This window comes from Chelmon rostratus, chromosome 21 (assembly GCF_017976325.1).
Source record: "Chelmon rostratus isolate fCheRos1 chromosome 21, fCheRos1.pri, whole genome shotgun sequence".
Lineage (NCBI taxonomy): Eukaryota > Metazoa > Chordata > Actinopteri > Chaetodontiformes > Chaetodontidae > Chelmon > Chelmon rostratus.
The window spans coordinates 17895160-17908757 of NC_055678.1; the positions used below are offsets into that span (position 1 = coordinate 17895160).

General features: G+C 43.4%; 2 protein-coding genes across 5 annotated transcripts in view; one reads left to right on the forward strand and one right to left on the reverse strand.

The window, feature by feature from the left end:
- LOC121624808 (putative uncharacterized protein MYH16) overlaps positions 1-2316 on the forward strand; it is a 48346-nt gene extending 46030 nt beyond the window's left edge. For all 3 annotated transcript variants that reach the window (XM_041962721.1, XM_041962718.1, XM_041962720.1), the window contains 3 exons: positions 259-459; positions 546-692; positions 1515-2316. In XM_041962721.1, the coding sequence (XP_041818655.1) occupies positions 259-459; positions 546-692; positions 1515-1667 (501 nt within the window). In that variant the 3' untranslated portion in view covers positions 1668-2316. The remainder of the gene's footprint in view (positions 1-258; positions 460-545; positions 693-1514) is intronic.
- gas7b (growth arrest-specific 7b) overlaps positions 1427-13598 on the reverse strand; it is a 56370-nt gene continuing 44198 nt past the window's right edge. For both annotated transcript variants that reach the window (XM_041962723.1, XM_041962722.1), the window contains exons 10-14: positions 9976-10104; positions 9175-9298; positions 5140-5219; positions 4854-4952; positions 1427-4619 (exon numbers count right to left, since the gene is read on the reverse strand). In XM_041962723.1, the coding sequence (XP_041818657.1) occupies positions 4506-4619; positions 4854-4952; positions 5140-5219; positions 9175-9298; positions 9976-10104 (546 nt within the window). In that variant the 3' untranslated portion in view covers positions 1427-4505. The remainder of the gene's footprint in view (positions 4620-4853; positions 4953-5139; positions 5220-9174; positions 9299-9975; positions 10105-13598) is intronic.

Below are 13598 nucleotides of genomic sequence, written 5' to 3' on the forward strand. Positions count from 1 at the left end.
TGACAAAACAACCGTGACGATGCAATCCGCTTGGAGAAATTTAAAACAGAAAGTCTGTTTACGAAGCGGTGCTGCAGAAACGTTACCAGACAGAGATGATCTAATGACATGCTCGCTCGTTGCATTACTGCACTGCACAGCCCCACATCGAGCGCTGTGGGATACAGCATTCTTGAGCCGGAGCCACAAAACCCAGCTAGCAATAACACGTAACACTCGCTGAGGTAAAGTCACTGCTGCATGTGTGTGTGTGCGCAGGTGAAGGAGCTGGAGCTGGAGTTGGACTCGGAGCAGAAGCGGCATGCCGAGACGGTGAAGACGCTGCGGAAGAACGAGCGCCGGCTGAAGGAGCTGCTGTTCCAGTCCGAGGAGGACCAGAAGAACCAGCAGAGGATGCAGGAGCTGGTGGAGAGGCTGCAGAACAAGATGAAGGCCTACAAGAGACAAGTGGAGGAGGCTGTACGTCGCCGCGCCCTCTCACAATCACACACAGCGCTCGATGACATTCGCCTGTTCTGATCACGCACACACTGTCGTTACTGCAGGAGGAACAAGCCAACATGAACCTGGCGAAGTACAGGAAGACGGTCCACGAGCTGGATGACGCCGAGGAGCGAGCTGACATCGCTGAGTCGGCACTCACCAAGATCAGGACCAAGAACAGAGGCAGCTTCGGCAAAGGATACTCCTCTGTAAGTAACCGCCATGCTGCTGGAACATGCATCGACCGGGCCTTCAGCTGGTGACCACCCGACGGCCCATAGCTGCTTTTTTATTATTCAGAGTTAGTCCCAGCAGTTGGGACGTCTATGCTTCTAGCAAATAAGCGACTTTCTTCCTATAATTTTCAGAAATTATCCTTTACACTATCAACAAATTCATTCAAATTCATTTCCCTCTAGCGCCATCACCAGGTCAAACCGTGTATTCGTCCATCGTATTTGTTTATGAGCAAATACCTGCCAAAACAATGGCATTCCCATCTTTTGGGTGTGGCGCTAACTAGCAGATTTTAGCATGTTAACATGCTAATCTAAGAGGGTAAAAATGATAAAGATTACAAATGCTAATAATCAACATGTTGGCTTTTTCGTTTGTCATGGTAGCAAGCTGAACTCATTTCGCAGCAGCACTGTGTCACGGTGCAGCCTCACATGCTGTTAGCATGGCTGGAAACTTGTTGTCATATGTTTGTAGGTAATTGTCACTTTTATTAGTGGCAATGCAATCTCTTATGCACCACTGAGAAGAAAAACAAGTTCAGTGTTCATATGGGCACCTGATTATTGTTTTAAGACAAATACATTTCATTTAGCTCTCACTTGCATTAATGGACAGTTGAAGACGTCATTTATGATGAGTACATTCAGAGCCAAGTGTGTGATCGTGATTTTATTACAGGAAGTGAATAAATCTGCAGAATAACAAAAGATGTTACATGAAAACATGAAATCCCAGAGGTGGTGTTTTTCTGAGTAATGAGTGAATAACGAGGTCTGTTTGTGCTCCACCAGGGTTATAGCACCCCGTACCCCCGCCTGGTCAGGTCACCCAGCTCTGTGGGCTCAGAGGGTAGAGGAGAGAAGATCCTCAACGACGACAACGAGTCCGTCAGCTCCCTCATCCCAGCGTACCTGGACTCCCTCAAGAAGCTCATGATTGACTAGAAACCCGGCTGAGGCGGCGCCGACCCGCTCTGGGCGCGCCGTCACCCTGGCTCTGATGTCTTTTGAAGGAGCGATGCGCGGTACAGTATGAAGTGAGGCTGAAATCAGCTTCACAACACATTCAGGTCAGAGACGAACCATTCGGTGTGCGTCGCCTGTCTGTGCGTACTGTACGTTCCCATTCAGTCTTTCTACAATGTACTCAGCCCTTTCTCTCTTTGTTATGACTGCACAGCTTTAATAACACACTCCAGCTTTAATCCAATACACTTTTTATACACTGCATAATGTGATATTTGTATGTAAAACTGATTATATGTGGAAAACTGTACTGGAACAAGTCATTCAAGAGCTGTCAGTGAATTATGAACAACAAATTTAATCTAAATTCTATAAAAGGATTGACATATATTGAAGTGATTTGTAACTGACTATCATGAAGCGTTACCAGGTGAGATATGCAACAAGGTGCCGTCAACACATTGGTTATTTTAGGCCAATAATAAGAAATGCAGTGTCATGTATCCAAGTGTATCTGTCTGAACTTTAACCTCATCTGTATCACTGCCTGGACCTGTACCCAGGCTTGGCCCGAACCATCTTAATGTTGAATGTGTTTTTTAGGGAATAAAAGACTTTTTATCATTTATGACACGTTTCTCTTTTTCCGCGCAAAAGCGTCACGCAGGAAGCCGAAAACACACCAGAAAGGAGCACGTTGTGACATAAGATACATATTTTCCTTTTATTAATGAAAAACGCCAACCTTTAGCTGTTAATGTACAAAAGCGTCTCAGTCCTCTTCTCTCAATAGTCAAGTAATGCTCGGCAGTAATACTGATCAAGACGTGGTGGTGAAAGAGCAATTTGTGCAACACTGAACGCCTGCAGGCAGCAGCACTGACACTGAATCCAACTGAAGCAACTCAAACTGTAGATACTGAAGTAGAATACTGCTGTTTCTACTGCATATAAAACACTTTGTACATTTCATATATTAACAGTACCAAACTGTATACCAACTGTCTTTGTGTAAGATTCTACTCTTTATTGTATTTTACATCCTTCACTCTACTGCCTCCTGTCATTGCAAATCACACATCCCATATATTTACACCAGGCTGCCTGTGAACATAACCGCCACACTCCCAACTCAGTAATAAAATGTGGAACAAAGTTCTCTTTAGAATAGTTTCCATACGAACAGCAACTTACAGTATATCTATTAAAAATCATTTGGGTATAAAGTGCAATTGTATGATTTTCAGATGTGATTAGGAATGAAGTCAGACGGGTGGAAATGAAACTGAGTGTTCTCGAGCTTTAGATTTCATACGTTTTTCAGAGATGCAAATATGATTTGTGATTTTCGTTCTCAGCAATTGACCATTTGCTAGACCCCAAACAAATTTCTGTCAATCACTGACAATCCTACCGTAGCAACCGTAGCTAAGGCTGTGAGGAATGGATTAAACAGTGTGTTTATCTGCTGTGGTGTAAGCTCCAACCTTAACGATGTTACTACCTAACGTTGGCTTTAATACCCCCGGTAGACACGTGGCATCATTTCCATAAACAAGGGGCATGTGATTAGCAAATTCTGCTGACATGTAATTTTACAGGTGGCATTAGAAGAACAGCTGTTCAGGACCGGAATATCCACTTCAGTGGTGCTACTGTATCAGAATTTAGAGTAAGGTTAGCAGCTCTTCACATGTTTTGGGAAAGTTTGCACTCAAAACAATCGAATCAAACTTGTGTTCTGTATGAAACCTACTGTTAAAAAAAACTTGTAAGCATCCAAACCATCCAAGGCTTATATTGAAACGAATCATATTTTTTTGCACATGCTGTACAATTAACACTTTATTTCAATGTTTTCTACATGGATCATGAGCTTTTGAGGATGTTAGCTTTAGCCATAGCTCTTTTGACATCATGTATGTAGCCATCATGTGCGCATTTAAGACCCTTTGAGAGGCTTCTCTTTTTAAGACAAATTGGAAACTTCTCAGTCAGCTGCTGACAGATTTTTATCATTAGCAGAAGCTTACGCAAGCTAATTACAGCAAATGAAGTCTGCTAGCAACAGCTGTCATTTCAGTTAACGAAATTCACAAGTTAAAAGATTATTTTTTATATTTTTGGAAGCTCCATCTGTAGCGTGCCAGAATGGCATTCTTGACAGGCGTAGCAACAGTAGCCAAGGGGTGGGGCTTAGCAAAATCTCAATACCTGCACATGGTGGATATTAGTATTAAAATACTAAAATACTAATACTAATAGTCTTATTCTGGGACACAGTAATGTAACACTCTCAGCCAGAATGCTTCTTGCTTAGCAGCATCTGTTAAATATTTTTTGCCAACAACTTGCGGTTCTGAAGTCACATGTGCATCAACACACAAGTGAACCAGAGAATTACCCCACAGAGCAAAAGCACACACAAACTGCAGCTTTACACTGCTGCATGACATAAAGCTGTTCAACATTTACAGGTGTTATATGTTCATTGTTGTTGCTTCTTGATCAATCGCCTCACAATTCACACTCATAGTTCCCATTTTCCTGCGCCGTCTCAGCTGGGCATCAGCATCATAACAGGAAGCTACGACCTGTCGTTATCTGACATCTTCATTCATCGCTCAGGGTTCTCACTAAACTCCCCAAGTACTGACATCATCCTCAGCAGCTTGCTTTTAGGAGTCACAGGTGGATCAGTGGGGGGAGTGAGGATCCCAGCACAGATTACAGGCATGTAGCCTGCAGGTCCGTGTGTCTGAGTGTGAGCTCGGGAGTAAAAGTGTGCATATGCAGAGCCGTCAGACAGCGCTGAGGTCAGATCTCTATGTCCACTGGCCTGATCTCTCCAGTCTTATTCTCCCGCACCCACAGCTCTCTGTCTTTGGCCGGGTCCACGCACTGCAGGAGTTGGTCCACCGGCTCCATCGTCTGGACAGAGAGGGAACAGCGGCCAGTTGAAGCATCACAACACACACACTATTCTCCCACAAGGGAAATTTTGTTGCTTTTAATGTACAATATATGCATAGAAGATATTAAAACAAGCAACTGTTATGAAGTGGACAACAGTGGGCAATAAAAATGTCTACAAAGGAGTTCTCCAGCCCGGCGTGACACACTGTTTCACTGCAAATACAAAGAGTGAGCTGAAGTTGTACTTACGCTTTGGTTGAACATGTCCGTCTCATGCCGAAGGGTGGTGTACTGACACAGATGCTGTCTGATCATCTCCACCCGCTCCACCTCAAGACGCTCCAGCTCCTGACGAGAAGAGCAGTTTGTAAGGCTGAGTCATAGAGAAACCTTTACACTTCCATCTGTCTCCACTGAGCTGAGACAGCGGTCTGCAACGCTAACAGCTAGCGCTAACAAGACTCAGCAAGGTAATAAAGTATTTTACAATTTTCATGGACTCTTGCGTTAAACGCACAAGCTGATGATTTCTTACCAGACTTGTGGTGACCATCTCCTCAAACCATTTGGACTGAGACTGGTTATAAAGGTCGACGCAGCGCATCAGATCGTCTCCTGTTAGCGGGAACGAGGAGAAAAACAGCAAAGACTTCAATGAGCACACAGGACAACAACAGACCCGACAGAACTGCTAACTTTGTTTCTAAGAATAAACTGATGTACATTAAACTCTGTGGTGCACAATTCCTCCACTAGGTGGAGCCACTGCCCAATTATTCTCCAACATCAGACGCTTCACTCTCACAGACCTGCAGTATTTGTTCCACCTCACTCAGCTGATAGGATTATCTCAAACAGCGCAGACAGTCTGGACTGATAATGGATTTCATTATGATACCATGAGCAATGATGAAGAGAAGGGTCTGATCTGTCTTTCATTAATGTTACAGCCTGTATCCTGGTGACAAGGAAAAAACCAACACTAATCGCCCACGAGATTAAATCAGAGAGGAAATGGCGCTGTGAATGACTCTCCATCGTCTGCAGCAAACGTCTGCTCATACACCCGCTACTTTATTTTCACATTAAATTTATACACTTCTTTTAGTTTAAGAGAGGCCCCCAAAAAGGGCCCTTCAGAGGGTCCCCAACATGTCCACCACAGTGCTAACAGTTATGCAACTCTCTACCAAGTCATGTGCATTCATTTACAATCTATAGAACACTTGATGTGTATCTATATGTATGTATAGCTATTGTGTGGTGTTGTTGCTCTTTCTATATGTTGATATATACACATATTCTCCACCTACTTGTATGTATGTATTCGGCATAATAGTTCTATGTTATCCTATTATGAGAGCCACTAACACCAGTCATTCTTCCTTGTGTGTGTATGCATATTGTCATGCATATTGTCAACCAAAGCTGATTCTGAATCTGATCAAAAGGAACACATCTATTGTAAAGGTTGCAGTATTTGCGGCACAGTAAACGGGGTTTAGCTCAGAATATCCTTCTATAATCTAATAAAGATGCTGTTCATGCTACAGATAATCCCTTCACATCAGCACTCCAACCCTTAAAAATCAATACCAATAAACTCCCTTCTTTTAACAGAAAAACCGAAAGTAATGAACTCCATAAAAAGCTGATCATGGCCATACGTAGTTGGTATCAAAATATTAGGGAATCGCTGTTATGCGGGCACATAAATGAGCAAATGCTGTGTGCAGTCCATGCAGCGAGCGCATGAAGCGATAATGAGTCTTTGTTATGAGCATACAGATGCTGCGCTTTAGTTGTTTTGGCATCAGGCACCTCTCTGCTTCCCTCACACTGTAGTCATCATCACTGGCAGCCAGACGCTATGAGCACCGTCAACAACTGCTGCTGTTTTTCTCCCTGGTTGCATAAGCAGCACGGAGGAGGGATGACTGTGTGTGTGTGTGTGTGTGTGAAGAGAGCCAGTCTGGATGGAGAATTCGTACTTGTGTGTGACAGCATGTGGTCGTGCCTGGTTGAGTCATGACATCACACTCAGAGTCTACATCTGTTTACTCTTAGCCAGTCACTTTCCTCAGGTCGCAAACCTATTAAAGACTTTTACAAACCCACCCGGCTGCTGCCGCTAATGCTACTCCTCCACCACGCCTCTTTTTCCCCTCGTAGCCGTGTAACATGCACACTGTTCCTGTTGTCCCTGTATCACAGCTGACCTGAAGAACCCGTCCCATCGAGGCACTGACAGTCGACACAGAAGCTGCGGTGGCGGCTGCTCGGGGCGCTTAAAGGTCGCCATGTCAATCAAATGTGGGCAGCGGTTCTAAGGTCTGGAATCAGGTTAGGGTGAACTTAAAACAGGCATGTATCTATGTGACAAGCTTCCACGGGGCTGAGCCATCGGTCGAAAAGCTTTTATCCATATATACATCTGCTGAGTTTAAGGAATCACTTAAGCTTGAACTTCCCTCAACTTCCGCATCATCTTGCAGGTTTGTTTCTGTAATGCGATTGGTTGTTTGGACATTGTCAAGCAATGTCACTTCTGATGCTCTAATTGAGGAAGTGTCTCTTTCAGATGTTCGTATTGGTTCTATCCCCCAAGACCTGAGCCCACTGTGTCCATTACAGGATGATGCTAAATACTAAAGTGCAGTGTCACAGTAGCACCAGCAGGGAGGAGGCAGCCAGCTGACTCAGTATTGAGCTGCACCACAATGTCTCTGTGAAGTTTGCTAACGTTACCACCACCAAAAGATACTCGTCACACCACACCAAGTGAGGCTGCCTTCAGATCCAATTTTGCTTTGTGTGGAGAAACACAGCCCTCTCACTCATTTCAGTTCATTCAAGTAGTTTTTAAAAACAGCAGAAAAAGTCTGATCCCCCCAAAAAAATAGAAATATTTCCTCTAATTTAAAGAAAAAACAGCTTTTCCCACCCTGTAATCTCTCTGATAGATGGCCTGACTTTGTGTGATGGATGTTTTTTGCAGTCAGATTATTTATGTGCATGTGTGTGTGTGCGTCTCCCTGAAGGACTGTGGAGTTAGTCCACGCCCACGCCTCACTGACAGTCTGGTGTGAACGCAGACTAGTCGAGCAGGGAATGTTTCTGCACTCCCCCCCTTCTTCTCTCCTCTCCCATCCCTCTATTTAAAAAAAACAAAAAACTACCAGTCTGGCTCGAAGTGCTGATAAAGCTCATGACTCATGTAAAAAGATAAACAGCATCTCGGTTCACAGCCGATCTCAAGTGACCGCACAGATGAAGGGCTAAAGAAACACTGGATGAGGATACAGAGCCATGTCCAGAAAGTTAACCGTTTACTGAACTGATCAAATTCTGCTGTCGCTGGAGTCTGATTTGTAGCTGGACTGAGACAGAAACCGCTGCTGACCGTCCTCAGATGGTCTCTGACGACGCAGAGTCCTACATCTGGTGCAGAGGGACTTGTCTAAGTCGAATGATGAAATCCAGATCCACATATGTGCTCTACAGAGCACCGCTGCCTTCCAAACAGTATTTTCTTTGCTCATTGGATTTAGTAATTCAGCTTAACATAAATGCTGGTGCAAACTGATTTATAGGCAAGGACAAACAACGGCCCGTCTAACATATTTTGACTTGTCTGACCAGACTGCAATGCAATTCATGGTCTCCAGAGGATGATTATCAGTGATTCTGGTGAACCCCTGACCTTTTGTATAGCGCCACCTTCAAGTCAGAATGTCCCCTTTCCCAACACTCTGGAACCCCTGAAGATGAATCCTAATTTTTTTGGTGAAACTCCTGAACTGTCTTTAAGCACAGAATATGCAAGGTGGACTACGAAGACATTTACTGAACACACTGGCGAGGATGCACTCTTTCCATTTTGAACACTTCATGAGCTTTCCTCTAGTGCAGGCATGTCAAACTCATTCCATAAAGGGCCGTGTGGCTGCAGGTTTTTTATCCAACCAAGGAGGAGCAAACCAGGCCAACCAATCAACATCAAGGGATCACTTAGTTATCAGCTGAAGACTGAGATCAGCTGATTAAATGATTCCAGCCTGGTGTGCTCCTCCTTGGTTGGAACGAAAACCTGCAGCCACACGGCCCTTTATGGAATGAGTTTGACATGCCTGCAATAGTGCGACTGATAAAAATGTCTGTTCACAAAATATCTAATAATCCAGTGCACAGAATTCTATAAAATCAACTAAGCACACTCATGTTCCACAGAGGATGAATCCTTTTGGTTTTGATGACCCCATCCTCTAGCACCACCCTCGAGACAAACGTAACATTTTTAGCTACATTTCTTGTTTATTGTGGGGTGTAATAAACACTGCATCCTCTAAGGGGCACCAGCAGGGCTCATCCACCCATCCTGATGTGATGGCTGTGCTAGAAGGTCGGTGATGCAGTGACTATTTGCAGGGAGTCATCAATGACCCCTTATGTTTTACAACATGTGAGAGCTTGCTGGGCGGTGCTCGCTCCTGTCTTCAAAAACAAACACCTGAGCGAGATGTGACCCCACAGTGGCCCTGCAGTTTGACCTCTGACCCCTGGCTCTGACCTGCTTGCGTGGATTTCCTGCGTGCCTTCTTGATGTCTTCCTCAATCTTGTTGCTGAGCTTGATCTCCAGCTGCTGAGTCTTCAGCTCCAGCTCCTTCTGTCTGTCGGCCAGAGCTTTACGGGCCTGCCGCAGATAAGGGACAGAAGTCAGGGACATGCTCAGATCTCACCGCTGCACATATAGAAACCTCTTTATCCAAAAGCTGCCCTCTTATTATGCTACTTTTAGCAAATGAGCTGCTTTTAGGTTTCAAGCAAGGAAACCTTTTCTTTAACGGACATGTAGTGCCCTGGAAATAAACATCATTCTAATTAAAGTCATAAAAGTCTGCAGCTGTTATAATATTACAGTCTGCTTCCATTCATCACAGTGATAATACAGTCTCCTACAAACTCTCTCAGTAGTCATCCATCATCTAGTGTTATAGCTGTCCTATGTCAGCCGACATGACCAGTATCTTATTTCCTGTCCTGCTTTAAATGCTCAATGCTCCATCAGATGAGTTTAAAGAGGAACTGTTTTGTGCTCTTCTCCGAGCGAACGCTGCTCAGATGACAGATGATGTGAGAAAGATTTGTAGTTGCCTTCGGGCCTGAGGTCATTACTTTTCATTGTACATATACAAGAAGCAGGAAACATTCCGGGGACGGGAAACAGCCGTCTGCTTATGAAAGAGATGTGGAATTTTAATCACCAGCGAGATGATTCCTGAAAATCTGCTGCGGCCCAGTGAAGGGACAGAACAGCGTCACCCTGGAGTTGCTGTGCTTGTTCTTCTATCTGTATAAGATTGTGTGTACCTTCTCCACGGCTGCGTAGCGACCAACCAACTGCTTCCGCAGGTCGGCGATGTGATGGTCGAACCTCTTCATGTCCTTTTTAAAGTTCTCCCTGAAGGTCAGAAAGGGCTTCTCCACTTCACTCTGGAGCTGCTCAAACCAAAAACAATCGTCAGTTCAACACTTTTCATCAAACGATGACAGAAGGCTAGTGCCATGACTGGAAAAAGCATGAGGTCTCCTAGAGTGAGAGGTGTCATGTCTTGTAATGGCTAAGCACTTTCCTCCAAACAACTTTATTAAATGAGATCAACAACGTCCAGAGAATTTTTATGCTCAGGACTTAAAGCAGCATTAGCTTTAAGTGGGTGAAGTGATGTTGAACAAGGTAACATTAATAAATCCAGGACTATAAAACATGCGTCACAGATTCAAACTGAAAGCTCTGTGTGTTGTTGATGTTATAAATGCTAGAAATGCTTTTTAAATGTTCCCTCCTTGAGATGAGAGGGTAACCTTTCTGTAATTTTGGGGGGCACTACATCACCTCATGCAACAAGCTAATCTTCATAAGCACATTGTCAATGATGTGTGTGAGGTGTCGTTACCTTCTCACCCTGAGCTAAAAGCGATTTATAAAACAGTGAAAGTAGACTGATAATGTCAAGGGAGCAATGGAAGTGACACTCCAAGGCTGTGGAGTGTGAGGCAGTTTTGGCATGACACACTTCAAAAATACTTTTTTTCTGCTGTTACTACAAAGGAAATGGATGTAAAACAATGATTATTTTTTATGTTACAAAACACTCCAAAATAGATCTACTGTATCTATCATCACAATTGATGATCAATGAGCAATAGGTTAAATAATAATTGAAAAACTTTTATTGGATTGAATGGGGTGCCATCTTGACATCCAGTGCTTCTAATGCAGCCATGTGTCATGTCTCGTCAGATTTGTTAATGTGTTTTGTTCACGAGCGTCATGTCTTGTCTTGCACTTCCTGTTTTATTGTGAAACCCTAACTCTCCTCTCGTTTCAGGCCCTTGACTTCCCGGTGTGTTTCCCGCCTGTCTGATTGTCTACCCCGCCTTAATTGTCTCCAACTGTTCATTGTTACCTCGTGTATATATACTCTGCGTCTCCCATTGTCTCGTGCCTTGTCCTGTATTTGCCTTGCTATCTAGTTTTCATGATCCTTGTCTCCTGATACCCTTCTAAGTCTTGTCATTAGAATAGTGTTATACCTTTTGTTTGAACTTTGTTACCTTGCCTTAGTGAATAGTCTTGCCTTGCGTCTTTTGTTGATACTTTGTTATCCAGCCATAGTGCCTAGTTTTTGCCTTAAGCCTTTTGTTTGTTACTTTTCCTCCTAGCCTTTTGTGTCTTAGTTAGTTTGTTAATTCCCAGTCTTTATTATCCTTAGCGCCTTTCATTGTACTTTGATTTCTTGCCTTATTCATTTTGTATTTCATCCTGAGCGATTTCTGCTAAAATAAATTATTCTTATTTTTTGAAGATCTCGCTGCTGCATCCTTGAGTCCAGAAACCTCGTGCCTCCGGGCTTGTCACCATGCTTCACTCTGGAGAGCCTGGCCTCTTCTCATCGGCTCACAGGCCTTGTGTTCCTCACAGTGAGGCCTGCAGTTGGACTCTCTAGTCAAATGCAGGTCAAAGTTTTGCATTTTGAGGCAAAAACATCGTCAGTATGAGCTTGTTGGCTCACACTGATGCTGGAATAAAGACCAGAGCTGCATTCAGCTCCTTAGTTTTTCATATTCAGCTGAGCGGTGAGGAAAGCCAGTTTGCAACAGGACAAATATAGAAAAGAATGTCTCAGAAATGTCATTTCTACTCAAGTCTACTGTTTTCCCCACATCAGTCTATGGCAGGATGGAAAAATATTAATCATTACCGTACTGCATAAAGCTAAATTTTAATGTGGTGTCACTCGGCGATGATGTATTGCGTTCACTGCCCAGAAACATGCACAACTTTTGATTACCTCCTGATATCTGAAAAGAATAAGTGTTGAATGACAATGTAAACATAACTCTCCATTCATATACAGTGGTGTGGAAGTAAAATGACTTCTTTTTCCAGCAGTAACTCATGAATAGAATAATATTCAAATTTCAGTAGTGATAAAGCTGTCAATCAAAAAGAGAAATCACTTTAATCCCCCTCCATATATCTGATTTAATTTTCCAAAACCCATAATTAGCTGCATGCCCTGTAGTTGCTTTCAACATTATGTCATCATCCTCACACACTGGGTTAGTTATGATTAGAAATGGTTTGATTTTGGAGCCAAACAACATCCAGAACATCAGATATCCACATTGTTTAGCTTCTTTTTTAGATTCTTCCTGATTCTAAAGGTAAATGACATGCAGCGTGACAACTTACTGCTCCACGAATGGGACAACATTATTTTTGAAATGAGTAACTTGTGAGTGGAAAGTGGTTATTTGATCCTAATAAGCTCTGTGGTGTTCTGGCCCAGCCGTCAGTGATGAATGAGATCTGCAGCTCCCTCCCGCAGTCACATTGGAAACCATCATTCAAAGTTCATTTCCACTCAAATCCTTCCGTCTCCTACAAGAACCTGGAACTGTGCCGCACATCTGTGCATCTCTGGAGGATAACATCACCGCCTCCATTTCCTCCATCGGCCCAGCTGTAATCCTGGCCTCTAACGTTCGTCTTCCCGCTCTTAACTCTCAGGACGAACTCATCCAGCACTTGCACTTCACAACCCTAAAACCCTAAAAAGAGCAGCTCCCCTCAGAGCCAGTGGTGGAGATGAAAACTTGAGCTGAGCTCTTTGGCTGAGATCGAACTTTCAGCCTTCCTCATTAAGAGGGAGTCAAGACTAGAGTGAAAAGACGGCGGGTGATGAATGTTGATTCAAAGCCTCAGTGTCATATGTATGTGCCTCAGCCCACAGAGCCATCATGAAGCCCTTCACTGCATCTAATTACATTTGAAGGCAGTCTGTCTGCCTAGTGAGTCACGTGCTGTAGGCTGCAGAGCCCACAGTCAATATGGAATCACATTCTGAACAACCCCGATTCCAGAAAAGTTGGGGCGTTGTGTTGAACATAAATAAAGACAGAATGCAGTCATTTGCAACCAAACTGTGTTGACTGGCAACAGTTTTACGAGCACATATAGTAACATCCTTCATACAAACATGTGTTTCACAAAGTGGTGAACTCACTCCATCTCCGACGACTGAGCCTTTTGAGGATCTTTGGCTGGATCTATTGGTCATGATGTGACAAATGCACATTAAATTCAGTTTGTCAATCAGATTCTGGTTAATTGCCACGTAGGTTTCCATATTCAAGGAGTTTTTGCTTTAGTTTTAGTATGTCAATCAGCTGTAGTAACACTTCATTCTGTGAAAAGTGAATAAAACGACAAATAGGGACAAACAAGGTTTCACAAATTTTGTTACAAACTGAAATCATGACATGAGCATCAGGCAGTAGCTCACATTTACACTTCACTGCATCCAGAAGTAACATGAAGTTGTGTTCCAGACACACAAAGTGAAATTTAGAGATGCAGGATTGCTAAATATGCAGCATTATCAGTGAACACAAACAGATCTAATTTTGCTTGAGGCGGCGCAAAT